At 46.3% G+C, this 19,536-nt stretch overlaps 1 protein-coding gene across 1 annotated transcript; it reads right to left on the reverse strand.

The window, feature by feature from the left end:
• Window positions 1–5,083: 5,083 nt before the first annotated feature.
• On the reverse strand, window positions 5,084–7,239 carry LOC134389611 (metallothionein-4). Its single transcript, XM_063113183.1, has 3 exons — window positions 7,133–7,239; window positions 5,858–5,923; window positions 5,084–5,309 (listed from the first exon to the last, which is right to left on the reverse strand). Exons 1-3 carry the CDS (start codon window positions 7,161–7,163, stop codon window positions 5,218–5,220), a joined length of 189 nt encoding a protein of 62 aa, XP_062969253.1. The 5' UTR covers window positions 7,164–7,239; the 3' UTR covers window positions 5,084–5,217.
• Between the last annotated feature and the right edge of the window lie 12,297 nt (window positions 7,240–19,536).

Here is a 19,536-nt window from a genome sequence, read left to right on the forward strand (position 1 = left end):
TTAGAATAGATTTTCCAGACGTGAAACTACGGGGTGGAATGGGAAGAATGTTTTTACGGTTCTTTGATGTATATTGGCAAGTTGTTTTAAAAGCCTATGCTCTGTAAATTGGGGTGACTTGTACATTGTTAAGCCCTTTCATACCTGTGGCCTCCTCAGCCCTTTGGAGAACTTGTCCTGAATGATCCTCCCAGCATCCTGTCTGAAGGTCCTAGGCCCTTTCTAGGCTCTCTTGGGCCCCAGTAGCAGCTGGATTGAGATGGAACAGCGCCCTCAACCCTTGTGCAATCCCGCCGGGCATCGGTTCACTCCCGCGGCACCTGCCACTGGGCCTCGAGCGCCCCCTGCAGCCCATGTGAGGAACTTCCCTCTCTGTCCTGTGATCTGGGCTCCCCGCCCTCCCTCCACCCACCCCTAGATCTCCGCCTCAGTCCAGGTGTGGCCTGAGCAGGTGCATAACGTCTGTCACAGGTTCTGAGGACTCCGCTGCTCCTTAGGCAGCACGGGAACACAATCCATGATGTGTCAGCCTCCTAATACAGCACTTACCTGTTCCAGGCGGCTTTTCCATGAGAAAGTGCTTCCTTTTCTTGACTTAAAATCTGTTTCCTTGGTGTTTCCTCTCTCTGCTCATGTGTTACCCCTCAGAGCCATGTGTAGCCACTCTGCTCACGTTTCCCTGTTGACTTTCCTCCAGCTCATCTTTCCTCGTGGTCTTTAAGCTTCTCTGTCAGCTAGTCCTGCCTGAGTGTGCTAAGAGGTCCCTCACTTCTTTGAGTCTCAGTTTGTAGAATGGAGATAATAATCTCTGTCCTGCAATGTTGTTGCAAAGATAAAGAATAACACCAACAAAAAACCTAGCTCAGACTTTTGGCTCAAGATGGTAGGCTGAGCACATGGATTTACCTCATTCCTCCTCAGCATCCATTGAGAGAAACTAAAGGAGGACAAAGGGAAAAAGAAAATCTAATAAAAGAGCTGTGTGGGGGAGGATGGTTTGGTTGGTATATCAAGGGATCAGAGATTTTTACATTTCTGGAATACCAGAATGGATCGAATCACATTTATGGGTAAATGAGAGCAGAGAAAGCCACAGCTTATATCAAGGGGGATTTTGTTGTGTTTTGTTTTGTCTTGGTGGGGTGAAGTCAGACTGGGAGAGCCAAAGAGGAAGGAAGGGAAGAAATGAGGACAGTGGCTGATGGAAGATCTGGCTGTGCAGCTGCCATGTGGTCTTCAGGTTGGCTTCCTGCACCTCCACTGTGCAACTCCACCATTTTCCCCCAGACTGAAACTGTGAGATGTTTCCTGAAAAAAATGGAGTAACCAGTTTGGGAGGGGCCAGGGCTCCCAGAGGAGGGTCAGCCCCACAGAGGACAGCCCTTCTTGTATGACCCTAAAGAGGGGTCAAACCTGCCTGCTAGGTCCCCACCTGGGTATGCTAAAACCAAGTCTGCCAGTCAACAAGCTCCACTCATGCCCGTCACGCCTGCTTTCAGCAGAAATAATTCAAGAAAGAGAAAACTTAATAAAAATACAAACCCTTTAAGTCTTCAGAGAGATTCAGAAAATGACTTCATTCATAAAATAAAAACAGGATATTACGATAAAGAACCATTCTGAGACTAAGGAGTTCTAATATATTTAAATATGTTTGACAAAATTTTTAAAAATCAATGAAAGAGTTGCAAAATGGCTGAGAAATTTCTCAGATCAAAGACCAAGAGAGAGGTACATAATATAAAAAAATATGAAGAGACATAGAGGATTGATCCAGGAAAATCAGTAATCATTAATAGGAGTTCTAGAGGAGAAAACAGAATAGAGGGGTGAAAATCATTAAAGAAATAGTAGACACTTTCTTAAGACTAGAGGGAAAGAAAAAGAAAAAAAAAAAGGCAAAAGTCTTCTGAATGAAAAGGCCCACCAGACATAGAATAGGATGAATGAAAATTTATCCAGATTTGGACCCATTATAGATATTTTAAGTGCCAAGAATAAGTTAAACACCCCAAACACTTCCAAAGAGAAGGAAAAGACACACCACGTTAGCGTTCGTAACAGGAATTCTAAATCTTAGAAGACAGTGAAGCAATGCCTTCAAAAGTGCTAAGAGAAAATTAAATTGAACTTAAAATTTTATATCCCATCATACTATCAATCAAGCAGGTGAGAAAAATAAAGACAATTTCTGACATTTAGGGACTCCAGAAGTTTCTCCTAAGTCATCCTTTTGGTAAAAAATTGCTTGAGGATGTACTCCAGGAAAATGAAAAGAGTCCAAGGTAGAGGATGACAAGGGATCCAAGAACCAATGGGTCTAACTTAGGAGATTAATGAAAAGAGATCTCAGAATGATAGCTGTACAACAGATCAGGAAAGAAGTCAATGAATATTAGTTTATTCAACAAATAGCATAATTAAAAATGAAATGATCTTACTGATAGAGTAAAAAAGGCTTATATACCTATGTGCCTATACAAGTTGGGAAAAGACAGCTACAGATGCCCGGAAAAACAAAAAACCCTGCAAGAAAATAATAGTCCAGATATTAAGCCAACTAAAATGTGATCTGACTCTGAGCAAGACTCAGAAGAAAATATCTTTCTTACCTTCTTTCTCCTTTAAGTAGTCCAAGTTTAGTGATACAGTGATGCCCTTCTTTGTGGATCCATTTACCCTTGGTTCTCCAGTAAATAGTATTTATGTAATCATAATATTGTAACAACAATTTATTTTTTTTCATTTTATTTATTTATTTGGCAGCTGGCCAGTACAGGGATCGAACCCTGAACCTTGGAGTTATCAGCACCATGCTCTAGCCAGCTAAGCCTGCAGTTCATTCCCTTTTCTTCCCACCCTGGCTGTTCCACTCTAAGTAGAAATCAAAACTCATGTATCCAATCCCTATTCACCTCATCCCCCTCTCCCCACACCATCCTTGAATATAGCTGCCCATGGCGGTCCCTCAGGCCTAGGAGTGTACAGACTGATGACATGGTCCACTCTCAGGAAGGATGGACCTGAGGAAGAGGCTGAAGCAGACCCTGGAATTGGGCTCTGGGGTAAAAGGTACTCAAAGCATTGTCTAGATGGTGGGATGGGGGTTTGGGGGGAGTATGAGTTCCAGTTGGACATATCCCTTTAGATCCTCAGGCTCTTAGCCTGTGGGGAAGAGGATGACCAGAGACAGACCCTCTAAGGCAGGGAGCCCAGAGCAGGGCCCTGGCTGTCTGGCTCTAAAGTGGTCCTCATTCTGCAAGGTCCATGAAATAATGTTTACAAACTGCTTAGCACAATGCTTGGTACACATTAACTGTTCAATACATCTTAAGTGCTCAATACATAATAATAAAAATAATGGTTATCAGAATCATTATTATTATCATTAAAATGAGAATCTGAGAACTGATTCTTCTTTTCAAGGGTGTGATAAGAGTAAATGAGATTGTTCAGGTGCAGTTGCTCTGAAGGCATCTGGATGTGATGAGATGGCATCCTTGTGGGTGCTGAGGCTGAGGCTGCAGGGGGAGAGGCCAGCCTGCTTGCTGGAGACACCAGGCACTGCTCCATCCCCTGGAAAGTATAATTACCAGCATCATGTCCTTCCCAAGGTGCCCAAGAGCTCTGCAATTACAGAAAGGTCAGGCCTTCTCAGAGATTAACAAAAAGAAGCCTAAGATGGGTTGTAACCCTACTAAAATCCCTGCTTTGGGGACACCTACTATATGCAAAATGCTATGCTATAGTTTCTCCCTAAAACCTTGTGAAGGAGGTACATTTCACATATGAGGAGGTTAAGTGTCTGGGTCAAGGTCATGCAGCCAGAGGTGGTGGAGCGGAGTGTCTGATTCCAAAGGCCAAGCCCTTTCATTGCACTATGGTGCTGCATCTAAAGTGCAACTCATGGATGGAGGAGGAAAACTATCCCGGGAAGACCCCAACCTTCCCAAGGAGGCCTCCTTTCAAACAGGAGTAATGACGGTGTGGATTATGAAAGTGCTCAGTACCAGGAAGCACACAGTTAGGTAATCCTGCTCCTCATTTTACTGACTGAGCCAGCCCCACTGGACATGCTGGAGCTGCCCTGAGACCTTGGAGAATGTTCCATTCTCACCCACTCCTAAAGCTATGGTTGCTTGACAGAGGCCAGTGGAGGAGAAGGCTGCTCGGGTCTCTGATGGGCCCTGGTTCAGGCCCTTTGCAGCGTGAATGAACACCATCTCAGAGCATGGATTTGCCTTCAGTCTACAGGAACTTCAACTTTCTCAGCTGGCCATCTAGGAAGTCGTTTCTTAGGATGTCAGCTTAGGACATTGTTTCTGCACCTCCACCAGCTTCTCCTTCCCAGTCCATGTCTACCCAGTCATCCAGTCCTGAAGATTGGTCCAAATAACCAAACCAGGGTAGCTAATATCCTCAGTGTCTTGGCCTTGGGGATTTTCTCTACATACACACAGACCCTATTCATGACTGGTTCAATGGTCATGCTGTTTCAGTGTTCACGTCCACTAAACAGCTACATTTGCACAATGAAGCATCTGGACCAACACCATGCCAGGAGAGCCTGGCTAAGATTGGGTTACCCCCAAAGCAGACCCTGTACAAGTAGTTTCTTTGGGTGGGGATGCCAAAAAGGACTGGTGGGGGAATGGGGAAATGAGGTAAGGGAGGAGTTATGTTAATGAGCAGGTTACCGATGCAGGCTGTTGGAGGTCAGTGCCACGGGAGACTTCTAGAGACAATAAAGAACAAGCCGCAGAGCTATACTGCTTGAAGGGGGCAGATGCTGGGGTATTTATTTATCAACTCCTGTTTGTCATTGGTTAAGGGCTGTTCCCAGGGGTGTTAATGCCTCAGTGCTCCTGGCCTGCCTTGTGCATGGGTCCAGTGTGCTCAGGCAGCAGGAGAAAGCCCTTGGGCAGAGTTGCAGGTCTTGCAGAAAGCAGCCATCTGCACAAGGGGTACAGGTGGGCAGCTACAGGATCAGCAGCAGACCAGCCCTTCTGGGTCCTGCTGGGTTAGAGTAAAATAATGCTCTGAGTCACCAATCATGAGTGAAAATTTTATTGCTCTAAGCACTTTACATGAATGTCACCAACACCACATTTGGGCAAATATATAAAAAGCACAACCTATTGTACAATTATTCCAACATCTCTATTCATGCACTATACAGGTGCTTCCAGGCCTCTCTTCCAGCATGATGGATGGGTTTCAGGGGCAGCAGCTGCACTTGTCTGAGCCCCCTTTGCAGATGCAGCCCCGGGCACACTTGGCACAACCCGGGGGACAACAGGGACAGCAGCCTGAAAGGGTCAGGAGATAGGTCAGCTTGGGGTCAACACTCCCATGTTACCACCACCCCTCCCACTACTTAGAGGAAGTAGCAAAAGAAGAGTGTGTGCACAAGGCTTCAATCCACATTAACAGACAACCTGGGACAGGAGGTTGTGGTATGTTATTATTGTTATTAAAATCTCAGGGGTCATGGAGAGTCCATTAGACCCTCAGAGAGGGGAAGGGGTTTGCCAAGGTCACTGGGTAGTGGCAGATCCAAGACTGGAACCCAGGGATCATGACTCCAGGCCAGTGCTCTATCCTCTTCACCATTGGGCTAGATAGAACCTCCCCCCTCAGTCCCCTTCCTGCTCCAAACACCACGGATGTCCTCAGGCCCAGGTGGGCTACAGCTCGAGGGGAGATCTGCCCCAGGTCTCTGCTCAGCTCTCATTTCAGATTTCTCCCAAATGGATAAAAGGCATCCAGAACCCTCTCAGTCCCACCATGGCTGGAGGAATGAGGATGGGGGACCGGACCTCACCCTGTCCAGAGGTGCCTCCATCACCATACTCACTTTTCCGACATGTTTTACAGTTGCAAGTTGTGCATTTGCAGTTGTCTCCGCAGATGCAGATTCCTCCTAGAAGAGAGGATAGAAACACCACAAACATGAGAATGGAGATGCAACGGGGGACACAAGGCATGCTGCTGAGTGTCACAGTGGCAGGGTTTCTGGGCTGCCCTTGGTGGGGGTGGCTGGACAGAGGGTGACAATGCTGCTGAGCATCACACCAGGTCAAGTACTGTCCATTGGTTCCCACATATGGGAACTGGGATACACTAGCCCCACCTGGGAGACTTGTTAAAATTGGGATTCCTGGACCTAATCATAAGCCTGGGTGGGGAAAGGGAATCAGTATTTTTGAAAAGCAGCCCAGATCATTTGGATGTACAATCAGGTTTGAGAACCACTAGGCTAGGCCAGCCTAGCAAGCCCAAGGTTCATCCAGGAACTATCGAAGCCTTTCATAACCTTCTCACCTTCACAAGGCAAATGGAAACCCTGAATGGGTAGGAGAAAGGACAAGGGGCATCCACAATCTCAAAGTGAGAGCCATGCTTTGTTTTCATATCATAAAAACTACCCACACTTTTAAAAAGTCATGCCATCTATCAGTGTCAATTTCAAAATGCTAAAACTTCTGTCTCTTTTGCAAGTTTTTGGCACAGACATGTCCCGTTAAGAATGAGGAAGGCCTGTGAGACTTCCTGATACCATTTTTCAGTCTTGAGATGGCTTTGACCCCTGACCTCTCTCCTTCTGGCCAACATGCTTCCATGGAGTTAAGCAGTTTCAGAGACTTGGGAGTCCGCATAAGCTTCTAACAACTCTCTTGACATCTGCAAGTGCTTAATGACTTTAGCACTTTCACAGCAATCCTGGGATGTGAGCAGCTGGAGATGAGTAACCTCAGTTTACAGATGGGGAAACTGAGGCCCAGCAACAATAAGTGTTGGTGAGTAAATGGCAGCAATGGAGCAAAACTGGTTGCCAGGTTCTGGGCCAAAGCTCTTCCCCAGCCTTGCTGGCTGCCCCTAGGGACCTGTGGCTAGAAGGACCAAGGTTTTCAGGCTCCCCTCTCAGTCATTCTGGGAGCCAGGCTATCAATTCTAGCAAATCAGGATGGGAGCCAACAGAGAGTGGGAACTGCTCCAGAGGTTGCTAGCCCAGGACAAACCCCAGTGGTGGCTCCTCACTGGAGGAAAGAGGAGTTTTAATCAGAATCCTGCAGCTCCCTATAGGAAGCTGGTGCAAGGTTCCAGGACCCCAGGATGGGTCCTCACTCACCAGACATGCAAGGGCATTCCCCAGGGTTCATGGTCTAGGCGTCCAAGTGGCTCCAGTGGTGTTATCACAGCTGGAGAAGGGAGGCTGAGTGAGCAGCTACTGGAGGCTCCCTATTTATAGCCAGATAGGTGTAGAATGCGGCTTACTCCACCTCTCCCTGGGGCCAGACGCCCTGCACACGGCCCAGCCAGACGCCGCGGGCTGGGGGTTGGGGAGAGCAGGCTGAGAGAGGGCAGAGGAGAGGCTGAGCAGTACAGTCATACGTGTGGCTTTTCACAAGGAGTGCAAGTGGCTGCTCTCACTGACCTGCCCACCTGCCAAGGTGCCAGGGTGTCAAAGAACCAGACTCAGGCTCAAATGGCACTCACAGTGCTCAGATTGGCAGCTACATCCATCTGGTCTCCAAGTCCTATGAGTTCTGTTATCTGCTATTTTTGTTCTCTCCTTTACAGGGGCTGCTCCTGCCAAGGCTCAGTGCCTCATTCTTTCTCTGGGTGACTGTAAAAGCCCTTACCATAGACAGGAGGGAGCCTCTATCCTCACCCCAGGCTTTAGAAGGCCCCACCAAGAATCTCCCCTAGCTGTGCCCCTCCTCATGGGTGAGAAGGTGGAAAATCAGGGGGATGGGTCCACCCTGAACTTGCAACCTCTCCTTCCAGACCACACATGGAGTGGTAGAAGCACGAGAGGACTTGGGGGAGAATTAGCCACCCCCCAACTGCCATCATAACCTCACTCTTGAATATAGGCAGCTGACTACCACTTAGTCTTATATAAAGTGCCCTGAGGACGAAAGAGCTTCAAGCTTCCCCCACAAGCTGCCGCCCTCACCCATCCCCCAGACAGAAATTCTGGAGCAGCTGCTGTTCACATTTCCCCCAGGAAGCTGCCTCTGATTTCTCTCCCTCTCAGCTCAGAAATTTTCCCCTCTGTGTCCCCTTAGTGGTGTGTTTGTACACTTCTCATGGCATTTACTACTTTCTACTCCACTGTATGATTATTTGTGTTCATGGCTCTTACCTCCCTTGCCCCAATCTGGGAACTTTCAGATGAAAGACCTGAGTCTAAAGCATCTCTATACCCGCTCGTGTTCTGTACAATGTTCAGTGGATGTTGAATGAATGAATGAATGAATGCATGAGTGAATGAATGAAACAAATAGTCAAATTGGATCACCTCTTCTCACCCAGCAATTTTAGCTCCTTTGAGCCACTAAGTCCTAAATATCTCCTTTTCCACTCATGGCCTCTACTTTATGCATAAGTAAATTCAAGTGGTTTTCTCAGAACAATGAAGCAGGTTGTTTCAAAGGAGCATCTAATACTTCACCTCTTACAAAACATAAAATGACAGGGTTTTTGTCGTCTCCCCTTTCCCATAAAGGTAAAAGCTAAACATGTAACAAGTGCTGCCCCTGTGCCCAGCAGTTTCTGCCAGAAAGAAGTTTCTGGGACTCACGGCCTAGGAATGGGTTTAGCCATGCAATGATGGCAGAGAAAGGTCCTGTGCCCTGACTCCACACTCCATTGGGGTTTTGCTCTTGGGATCATCATCCTTCCCCATACAGGACCCTCTTGATATAGGTGTCTTCCCAGGAGCAGCCTGGAGCCATCGGTTTTATTATGCTGGCTTCTCTAGACCAGAAGCGTTTCAAGAACGGAAGCTTATTAATTAATCTCCATAACCCCGTGGCCAGGCACATTGAGTGCTGCCACACAGTAGGTACTCAATAAATATTTGTGGGCTGATGATGAATAAATGACCCAATTAACAGAGTCACATCCCCGCTGTCTTCTCTGGCTCACATCAACGAGACTTAGAGGACATTGTTGCTTACCAAGAGCAGGCAAGAGCTTGAGACCTGGAATCACACAGCGTGGGTCCTAATCCCAGCTCTGCCCCTTCTTTGCTGCATGATTTGGAGCAAGATTCTTGACCTCTCTGAGCCTCGGTTTCCTCATCTGCAAAATCTGGCTCATACAAATAATAACCCTATGGCACTGTTGTTGTGAAGGTTAAGTGAGAGAAGGCATGTTAAGCACTTAATTCAGAATCTGGCACAATATCATTTACCCTTAACATTATTACAGTTAATGTTATTATCATTATCTGTGCCTAATACAACTTGGCAGCTTGGTTCAGTCACCCACCCATTTGTATGTTTCAGGCTCACAGACCCCAAACTCAGGGTCCTGAGCAGGATGCATTCATCAGCAGTACATACTGTGGAGTTTTAGTCTCTGGGGCTCCCTGCTTTTAAGCTCAGCCCAATTCCTTTTGGGTCCCAGGGCCTGGGGACCACGGGGTGCTGTCCTTTCTGAATCCCCTGGTTGTAATTCCCATCTCTTTGGAGGGAAAGTTGACCTTCCACCTACACAGCCCTCTTATGGGGTATTTCTGACCTTATATGTAGGACTTGGTGTGAGATGTGGGGGGCAAAAATCAGAGCAGGCAGGGCCCCTGTGGGGCACCAGCTTGAGTCCTAGATGGTTGGCACTGGAAGAACCCTGAGAAGTCAGGGACTGGCCATTTGTTGTGCAAATGGGGAAACGGGCCCAGAGAGACAGCGCCAACTCCTGGTCACTGAGCTTAGGTTGGTCGTGGGGGGATTTGAACTTGGCTCCTCAAGCTGTAAATCTGAGGCACTCGTGACAGAATTGTTCAGTAATTTGAGGCCTTGTGCGTTTTTATAAACTGTTTATTAATTAATTTTTTATTAGAAAAGAGTTCAAACGTACTAAAAAATACAAAGTATTCCAAACACCACTGTATTTAGCACCCAGCATTAACAGATGTCAACATTGTCATATTTGCTTCAGCTCTTTTAATTATAAAAAATAAAAAATTAACAGGCTCACGGCTTTAAACACCATCTATGTGCTGATGACTCCCAATTGACATCTCCAGCCTAGGCTTCTCTGTTGTATTCCAGACTCATATTTCCGGCTGCTACTCAACATCTCCATGTGAAAGTCAACCAATTTCTCAAAAGTGATGTATCCCCTGCTGAGCTCCTGCTCCCTGCCTCACCTCCTACCAGATCCTTCCACAGTCTTGTCTGCCCCCACAGCTGCTGGTTTGAGCCACCAGCAACTCCTGCCTATATTCAGCACTTGTTTCTGAACTGGTCTGCCTGTTTCTTTCCTTGTCGCTGTCCTCTTTACCTGCCCCCACCCCCACCTCCCCGTTTGCCACACAACACTGAGTGATCCTATTAAAATAAAAGTTACGAAGCCACGGACCGACCCCTTCTCCTGCAATCAGGCAAGGAGCACGCCAAAAATATCACTTCCATGTGGGTTGCCCACAATAGCCACAGCTGCCACAAAAGCAGCTAGATGCCACAACCACCATGCAGATGGCCTGCCAGACACTGGAGTGCATTGACACAAGAACAGTCACCAGCAGAGGCCCAAGAAAAGAAGAGGATGTCTCTCTCCACAAAGCCCATAGTGGTAGAAGAAGCATCTGCTCTACAATAATAGTAGTGGACCTGGGCAGATTGTCTAGGCAACAAATCAACAGAGTCTCAGCACTGGACAGATTGTCTAGGCAACAAATCAACAGAGTAACCTATACTCTTTCAGAAGGAGAGAAGAAATCCTGTATGGGGAAGGATGATGATCCCAAGAGCAAAACCCCAACTGGAGTGTGGAGTCAGGGCACAGGACCTTTCTCTGCCATCATTGCATGGCTAAACCCATTCCTAGGCCGTGAGTCCCAGAAACTTCTTTCTGGCAGAGGTGGGAGGGGGTGGGAGAGAGGGATGGGGAGAGATTGGACAGGGGGCATAAAGAATAAGTACTATTCGTAATAGTAGATATGCTAATCATATTGATTTTATCAACATCTGTCAATGTTGAATGCCCAAAATATGTATAATCAGTTATGATTTAATAAAATAAAATAAAATAAAAGTTACATCGTGTCACTATTCTGCTCAGAACCTTTTAGAGGTGTTCCATCTCATTGAGTAAACAAGGCTCTTGGTCAGCCCCTGTTACCTCTCTGCCTCTGTCTCTCACTGCTCTCCACAGCCTCCTCCATTCCAGCCTCCCCACCTCCTCATTGCTCAAACTCACCAGGCATGCTTCAGCCCCAGGGCCTTTGCACATCCCTAAAGGATCTTCCCCTAGATATCTACCCGGCTTATGCTTCCTCTCCTTCACGTGAGGGCTTCTCTGGATACCTTATCTAATATTTCCACCTCCTCCCTTAACACTTCTTTTGTGCCTTTTTGCTTTCTTTTTCCTCTTTGATACTTATCACCATCAAAAGTACTATATATTTTACTTATTTATCTTGTTTATTGTCTGACTCCTTTTCCAAAATGTGAGCTCCACATGGGCAGGGATTTTGGCCTGCTTTGCTCAGTGCTGTATACTCATTGTCTAGAAAAGTACCTGGCATGTAGCAGGTGCTCAATTTGTTGAATTAATATGTCAAAGTCCCTTTTATATTCCTTTCCACACCCCTCCCCTCTCTCCCCTATGAAAGCCAGTTATAAAGTTCATGTATATCTTTTCCATTCTTGTTTTCAAACTTTTTCTGCATGTGTGGGCATACACAATCTATATATGGTATTGCTTTGGGTGTTCTTAAAAAATACATAAGTGGTACCATAATGTAAGTATTCTTCTATGACCATTCCCCCCACCCCCACTATTATGTTTTTAGGTCTCTCCATGATATTTTTGATGCCTGACTACTCTATGATATCACACTGTATGAATATGCTACATTTTACTTATCCATTCCTCTGCTGACAGACATTTAGGTAGCTTTCACATTTTCTCTATTATAAAAATGCTGCAAGGAACATCCCCACTCATGTCACATAGATGAGTGTGCAAGTTTCATTCATCCCTAGAAGGAGGATGGCTAGGTTGTAGGAGACAATTGCTCTCCAAAGATTCTATACCACTTTACACTCCCTCTAGCAATTTCTGCGAGTCTCTGTTTCCCCACCACTTCCTCCAATACTCCCTATAGTCAGACTTTGAAATGTTTGCCCATCTGATAAGTGTGATGTGCAATGGTATCTAACTGAGGTATAATTTGCATGTCCCTGCCTCCCAGCTTTATCAACCATTAACATCCAGAGAGTGGGCCATGGTTCAGTCTTCCTCACTTGGATTGTGCATGTCTCGGCAGCCTTTCACACCCTAGTGAGAAAGAGCATTGTGAAGGTAAAGGCTGTGGTCCTTTGGACTTCTTCCTATCCTGGCTCCTCCATCTGTTTGCTGTAAAACCTCAGGCAAGTTCCCTTATCTCTATGAACCTCTACTATGGAATGGGTCTATTCATGGAGTTGTGGTAAGGTTTTAGAAAAAATGAGGACCAGGCATCTAATGCACCAAGTGCTCCAGGAAAGATAGACATTAAGATTTCATGTTTATAGTGGTGGTTAGGCAACTTGATGTGGGGTCAGATAAGCCTGGAGTTCAGCCTCAGTGCTTTGGCAAGGCATGTCACCTCTCAAATATCAGTTTGTCATCTTTAAAATGGAAATGATAATACATGGAAAGAGCAGAACAGGAGATACAAGGGTAGAAAGCTCAAAGAGAAGCAGGAAGCCATGAAAAACATAGAGGACAAACATCTTCTTTGTCACAAATCTGTCCATGGCCATTCCCGGAGCGTGATGCAGAGAGGCCCAAAGGTCAGGGAGGAGTGTTGGGCTTGGGGAGGGGAGCAGCTACAGCCCCCCACCCCCCATGCACTATTTACTCCTCCCCTGCTAGGTTTCCAGATGCTTCCCCCTTTGCGATCCAAGTTCCGATGACTGTGCTGAGGGTACTTTAAAGATTTTATCGTCAGGAAGAGATTCTATAGATGTTGATAGACTGTAAAGTTCTTACATTTCCTTTAACTATGTTTTTTTCCCCTGAGATTTGTTCCATTAGCTAAGGTAACTTGTGAGTGTGTGTGTGTGTGTGTGTGTGTGTGTGTGTGTGTGTGTGTGTGTGTGTGTGTGTGTGTCAGAGAGAGAGAGAGAGAGAGAGAGAGAGAGAGAGAAACCAGGGATTCTGAGGCTGTTCTTTCTCAGAGTAGTTCTAAGAAAGCCTCTCCTCCCAACCGAACTATACATACACAAACACACACAAACTTCTGCTTTTCTGGCCCCAAATTCCACACGGGGGGCCCCCAGTAAAGAATCCCACAGCCAGTGTGTAACCAGCATCTGAGAAGGTGGGTCCCAGCACCGTGGATTGTAAAAATCAGGCCAAAACTAATTAGGAGCCACCTCGCTTGGTGCCCAAACCACCTGTGCACTCGGCAAGCTTCACAGACTCTCCAGGGCTTGCGGCTGCTAGTTAATTACACGGGACCAGCTCCACAGCTATAATTCAGTACCCACTGGGCAAGTGAAACCCTCTGCTTTGCGCACGGCCCCAAGGAAGGATGAGTAAGGCCAGAACCGACAATTACCCACACTCATCGCCCCCAGCAGCAAAGTGGCTGGTCCAGGTTGGCTGGCAGCCCAGATTAGTTAGGGCTTTGGAGAGGGGAAGGAGGCTCTCCATCCATCCATCCTTCCTTTCTTCAACCTTCCTCTCTTTGTTTTTCTTTCCTTCTATCCTTCTTTAATCAGACATCCACAAACATATATAGGGCCTACTATGTGTCAGGCTTTGGATTAGTCCTCTGGATGGGGGAAGTAAACCAGACAGGAACTGGTTTTCCAGTAGGAGTGATAATCAAGGCTACAACTACCAGAAAGGGAGAGAGCAAGCAGGACTTCTGTGAGGGGACACAAGGGCAGGGTGGCACTTGGATGCCTTAGCTGCCTCACCTGCCTCACCCTGGTCTTGCCTTCATTTCTCCCAGTCTAGGTAATCCTTAGTTCCTCATGGAATGTTGGAGCTGGATTAGGTTTTTTTCAAAACATGTATGCTCAGAACCTGGGAGTTCATGCATTGTATTGTAGGGGCTGACTGCAGGTGGGATGCTAATTCCTCCGTCCTCCCCACTATTTTAACAGGAAGCTCCTCCTTTTAAAAAATCTGTGTTATCCTGTGCATCTCACCTCTCCCCCCTCACACAAAGAATGCTTTCATAAGTGGGAAGGTATAGATCATGCTGCAGCTGGAACCATTTGGAAACCTGCTCAATACGAACCCTGCCTAGCAAGGCTAGAGGACTTACCCAAGACAACCGAGGCAGCTTGGGGCAGATGCTTACCTGTAATCCTGAGTGGATGGAACTCATGGCCCAGTGCTTTTTCTTGCTTTCTCTTCTTTTTTAAATTATTATTTTTTTTATTCTCAACTATTTTAAAAACAGATAAGAATAGAGAATTAAATCTGGAACCCAGCATTATAAAACGTTAACATTAAGTCTTATTCATTTCAACTTTTTAAAGGAACAAGACAATCAGAGTGGAAAGCCCCCATGTAATATTCCCTGATCTCATTCTTACCCCACCACCAAACCAGGGAACCAGTTTCACGAATTAAGTGTTTATCACGCCCATGCATGTTTTTCTATTTTTACTGCATATATACGTATCTATAAAAATTATGTAGTCTTGTTTTACAGGTTTATAAACCTTATATAACATGGCATCATTCTCTATGTAACTTTTTACAATTTTTTTGCTCTTTTGCTCAGCATTTTGAAATTTATCCACAATTTTAACTGCTTTATAGTATTCTATAGTATGACTATTTCACAGTTTAAACTTTTCCTTGTTGATGAGCATTTAGATGTTTCCAATACTGCAATGAATATTCACATATACATGTTTCCTTATGTGATATGTGCCAGAGTTTCTTGAGGGGGTATGCCTAGGAGTGGACTTGCTGGTTTGAAGGACATATGCTTATTGTACTTCACTGGATATTCCCAAATTGCTCACCACGGAGGTTTACATTTCCACAAACAATATACTGAAGGACCCATTTCTCCACATCCTTGGCAACACTTGGTATTTTCAGACTTTTAAATTTTTGCCAGTTAAAATGTGTGCTAAGCTTTGAGTTAGCCCTCTGAATGGGACAGATAAGACAGCCAGGAAATGGCATTTCCTTGGTTGTTGCTTTGCATCTACCTGACCACTGCAGAGGCTGAGAGTACTATCACAGGATTTTTGGCCATTCAGGTTTCCTCTCTGGTCCAGTGTTCTTTCTGACTTCCTTGATTGTTCTGTGGGACTCAGCACTAACCAGTCCCACTTTGGGACCAGTTTATATCTTTTTCTCGAACACACTGTTTGTCTCTGTCTTCCCATGTTGCTGATTTTTAATAACTTCCCAGTTTAGGAGGCTCAGAGATGACCTTGGGGGATGAAGAAGATGAACATACCAGTACGTTCCCCAAAAGATAAGCCAGAGTAGGCTGGGGAATGGGGGGACAGCCTGGAGCAGCATCCTCTGCAAGCAGTCGCTAAACCCAGAGGGGAACGATCTTGCCGACTTGGGCAAAGCTCCATTTAGGTTCCACACTTCATCCCCCATTCATTTAGAACCCCTTCCTTCCTGCTGTAATTAATTCATAACAAGGAGCTCTGGACTTGCTCTGTACTGCCTCTCATCAATACTTGAAGAGGAAGGAGGGACGAATAACTCTTGGACTTAACGTCATTCTAGAATGCCAGAGGTCTAAGGGCAATAACCTTCTCCCAATCCCAACCCGACCAACCCCATTTACAGATTGGGGGCCTGAAGCCCTGATGAGGGAAGAGCCTATCGTTCTACCTCCCACCCCTGGTGCAAATCAGCTGAAGCAGGTTTTGAAATGGGGAGGAAAACCTCCCAGTGCCTTTGAAATCTCCTAAGTGACTACAGAGTGTGGCTATTCTCAGAACCACCTTCTTGGATTAAGCAACTGCTGAGGACCCCACACAGTGCCACACGCCTCACCCAGGGGTGCAAAGAAGTAGATTTTATGGTGTAATTGGGGAGCTGAGACACCCAGAGTAGAAACCACTGGCGAGATCACAGAGCCATGTGCTCGAATGCTGAAATAAACCGAGGTGCCTCACGTGCATCTTAGAGTCTCTCTCTGTCTCTTCTCCAACACCCATTCCTTTCCTTCTTTTTCCTCCTTCTTCCTCTTCTTCCTCTGCCTTTTTTCTCATTCCTCCTTTACCCTCTCACCTCTCACTTTTTCTCTTGTTTCTTTTCTCTCCTAGTGCAAGAACACCAGTCTGGGGCTCAGGGCATCTGAGTCCTCTCGACTCACTCACTGGCATCCCTCACTTATGAGTTCACTTCCCTGCCCTGGGCCTCAGTTTTCCTGAAACAAGAAGGACGTGTCCATAGCTGGATGATTGCTCAGCATCCTCCCAACCCCCGCCCCCGCTCTGTTCCTGCTGCCAGTAAGGAGACAACTGTTTGGGAGATGCCTGTCTCTGAGATCTCCAGAGGGGTAATCCCCTCAGCCAATGTCCCCCCAAAGCAGTTTGTATCTAAGACATTGGGATCAAAGCCACTTTTGAGAGAAACCTCACTAATTGTTAATTGGCTGCAGGCACTTTTTGCCTGTGATTTTCCTCCAAAGATGTGGGAGTAGATTCAGCAGCTCAGGCCCTGAAGACCTTCAGTGGGCTGGCCAGATCGCCAGCATTTCCTCCAGTTCTGAAATCCCAGGGGTCTGTGGAGTTCTGTTTGAAGAGCACTCAGGTAGAGGGGTCAAGGCTCAAACAACAGAGCCCTTACCCACCTACCAGGGACTTCACTGATAATCTGGGACCTGTGTACACTCGTTATTTGTTGATTTCTCTAGTATAAATATATAGTTCCCTAGAAATAATCAGATCATCCCCAATTAACATTAGGGAGAAATAACAAAGATGACAGTTTGAGGGTTGTATAGAGGAGAATAATTATTGGTCGCATTCATTTCCTGCATTGTAATGGGGTTGAGGACAAGGCTGTGGCCCCCTCGGCGCCTGTGGGTTACTGACCTAATGTCTTCACACAGATTGGGTCTAGGCGGCCCAGCGTGAGAACGAGGAAGGGTGGCTACGACAATCCTGGCTAGGCATGAAAACCTGCTAGAATGCCTGGGCCAGGTACAGGTCTGAGTGAACCCCAGGTGGATGCAGATTTATGTTACCACTGCTTTGATTCTGTCTCTTGCTCTCTGTGGCCTTGGGTAAGCCCTTGACCTCAGTTTCCCTGCCAATAAAATGGTGATAATAACACATCTCTCTAAGGGTGCTTCTTAAGAATAATTGGCCAGTTTTTGCAGGGCACTTTGAAGAAAATTGTTGTGAGGATGTTCTGCTGGCCCTGGAATTTTCCATGGTGCAGATATTGGATGAGGATGGCCAAAGTCCTGATTCTGGCACTCCCAGCCGAACCATTTCCCCCAGTTCAGCTGGAAGAGAAGAAGGGGCAAGGGCTGTGGTCACAGCCTGGGCCTGCTTAGAATATTAAAGGCACAACTCTGCCTTTGATGCTTGCCTGCAACGCTTGTTAATTTTAATAGGAAGTGAGCAGAGGCAGGAAGGTTCTGCCTGGCAGAAGAAAACAGGTCGAGGCCAAAGAGGATTAGTGCCAGCTAAATTTAGATCTTGTTTGGCTTTGAAGTCCTTGGCCCCAGTGCTGGAGTTGCAGGACAACTCCTCGATGTCAGCAGGGTGGAGGGCAGGGGGCTAGAAAAAGCCTGGTCCCTCAGTTCCTAGCTCAGCCGAGAGCAGACAGCCCCTGTCTCAATTTGGGGATCACCTTAGAGTCAGCAATCTCCCTAGCTGGTGAATGTCCGAGGAAACTTCAAATAGGGGTCTCAAACTTAAGTGCAATCAGGGGCTAGGTAGTTAGTGCATGAATGGAGTAAGCTGATCGTCAGTAATACGGAGAGGTGGGGACTATGAGGGTCAAGTTTTGCCAGCTCTTCCGATTTTATGGAGAAATTGAAAATCTGGTTTGTGTGTGTAATATTTCAATTTTTAAACATTGATCAAAGTTGTTTACTGTTTATTTTTTAAATACCCTCCTCATGAACAAGCATATCCACAGGCCAGAGTAGCCCACAGGGTCCTGTGTTGTGAGCTCTGCCTTGGAAACCTTAAGTGTCAGGGGTGCAGAGTCTCTTAAAATTCATCTAGGCCTTTGGTTACCATTTTCTAGAGACTTCAGACTGGTCCCTGGTTGAGGGCATCAGAACCACTCAGGGAGAGCTTTTTAAAAAAATAGAAATTTGGGGCTGGCCGGTTAGCTCAGTTGGTTAGAGCACAGCCTTATAACACCAAGGTCACAGGTTCAGATCCCTGTACCAGCCAGCTGCCAAAATAAAAAATACAAATTTTTAGGGATTCTGATTCAGTGGGCTTGAAGTGGGATCTGTGGGGGAGGAGTCTCATATTTTTTGAACTCCTCAGGTGATTCTCATTTGCAGCAGGTTTGGGAAACAGTGACTTCATCAGTCCCTTTCTATGGTTTTTAATTTTGGAGGGTCATACCTTTCTGAGAAGCTGAAGAAAGTTATCAACACTTTCCTTAGGGAAAATAAGATACTTATTCAGGAAAAAATTTTCATCCAGTGGCAGAGGGTCTGAGTACCTTCCCTCTGATGTCCATCCATGATCAGGTTAAGAAACTTTGTGTGCCCAATGCTGGAATCCCATCTGCAAGAGCCATGAAAATGGCCTCCAAGGTCTCATTTGTACTCCTCCAGTGACAGGAAGCTCATTACCTTTGGAAATAGCCCATCTCCATTTTGGGAGCATCAATCTTCAGTGGACTCCTTCCCACAAGCAGCCCTCTCCACCACCCCCAGCTTTCACAAGTCCCACATTTGTCCTCTGGTTAATCTCTCATTTTACTGGACTGTAGAAGGGAAAGCTGCTGCAGGTGGCCAGAAGCTGGAGACAGCCAATGATAAGGAGCTGTTCCTCTTAGGGTTTGAGACTTTGGGAGCAGATTCTTGACCAGATCCCGGCGATGCTTATTCATGCCACCTCATCTCTCTGCCCCCTTTAGAGACCCCTTCCATCATCCAGCACTAGATGCCAAACCTGAATCCTTACTTCTTCAGCTTCCCCATCCTGTCTTTGAAACTTTCCCTGTGACTGACACTCTCTGGATACCTGACCCCCCAAGCCTGGAAGATGAACCTTTTCAATGTGAGTCAGGGAGAGCTTGGAGATACTAGAAGCATCAAATAAATGAGTGCTTGAATCCGTTTAGGTGAGCACTCTTGCTTTGATCAGGGTCTGGTGGGCACTTGCGGGAGAAGAATGCTGCTTTCTATGATATTCATGCCATCGCTTGTTCATTGAACATTGGCCAAACATAGACCACACTGTTATAAACAGGCCCCAAACTCATTTCCTGCCTCAGATCTGTCACATAGGAATTTGAAGCCTTCTTAACCCTGCTTTTATCCTTGGCCCATCCTCCTCTTGGGGTAGAACACTTCCTAAGACCCTTCTGAGTAAAGTAGGTTGAAGGGGG

This window comes from Cynocephalus volans, chromosome 10, assembly GCF_027409185.1.
Source record: "Cynocephalus volans isolate mCynVol1 chromosome 10, mCynVol1.pri, whole genome shotgun sequence".
Lineage (NCBI taxonomy): Eukaryota > Metazoa > Chordata > Mammalia > Dermoptera > Cynocephalidae > Cynocephalus > Cynocephalus volans.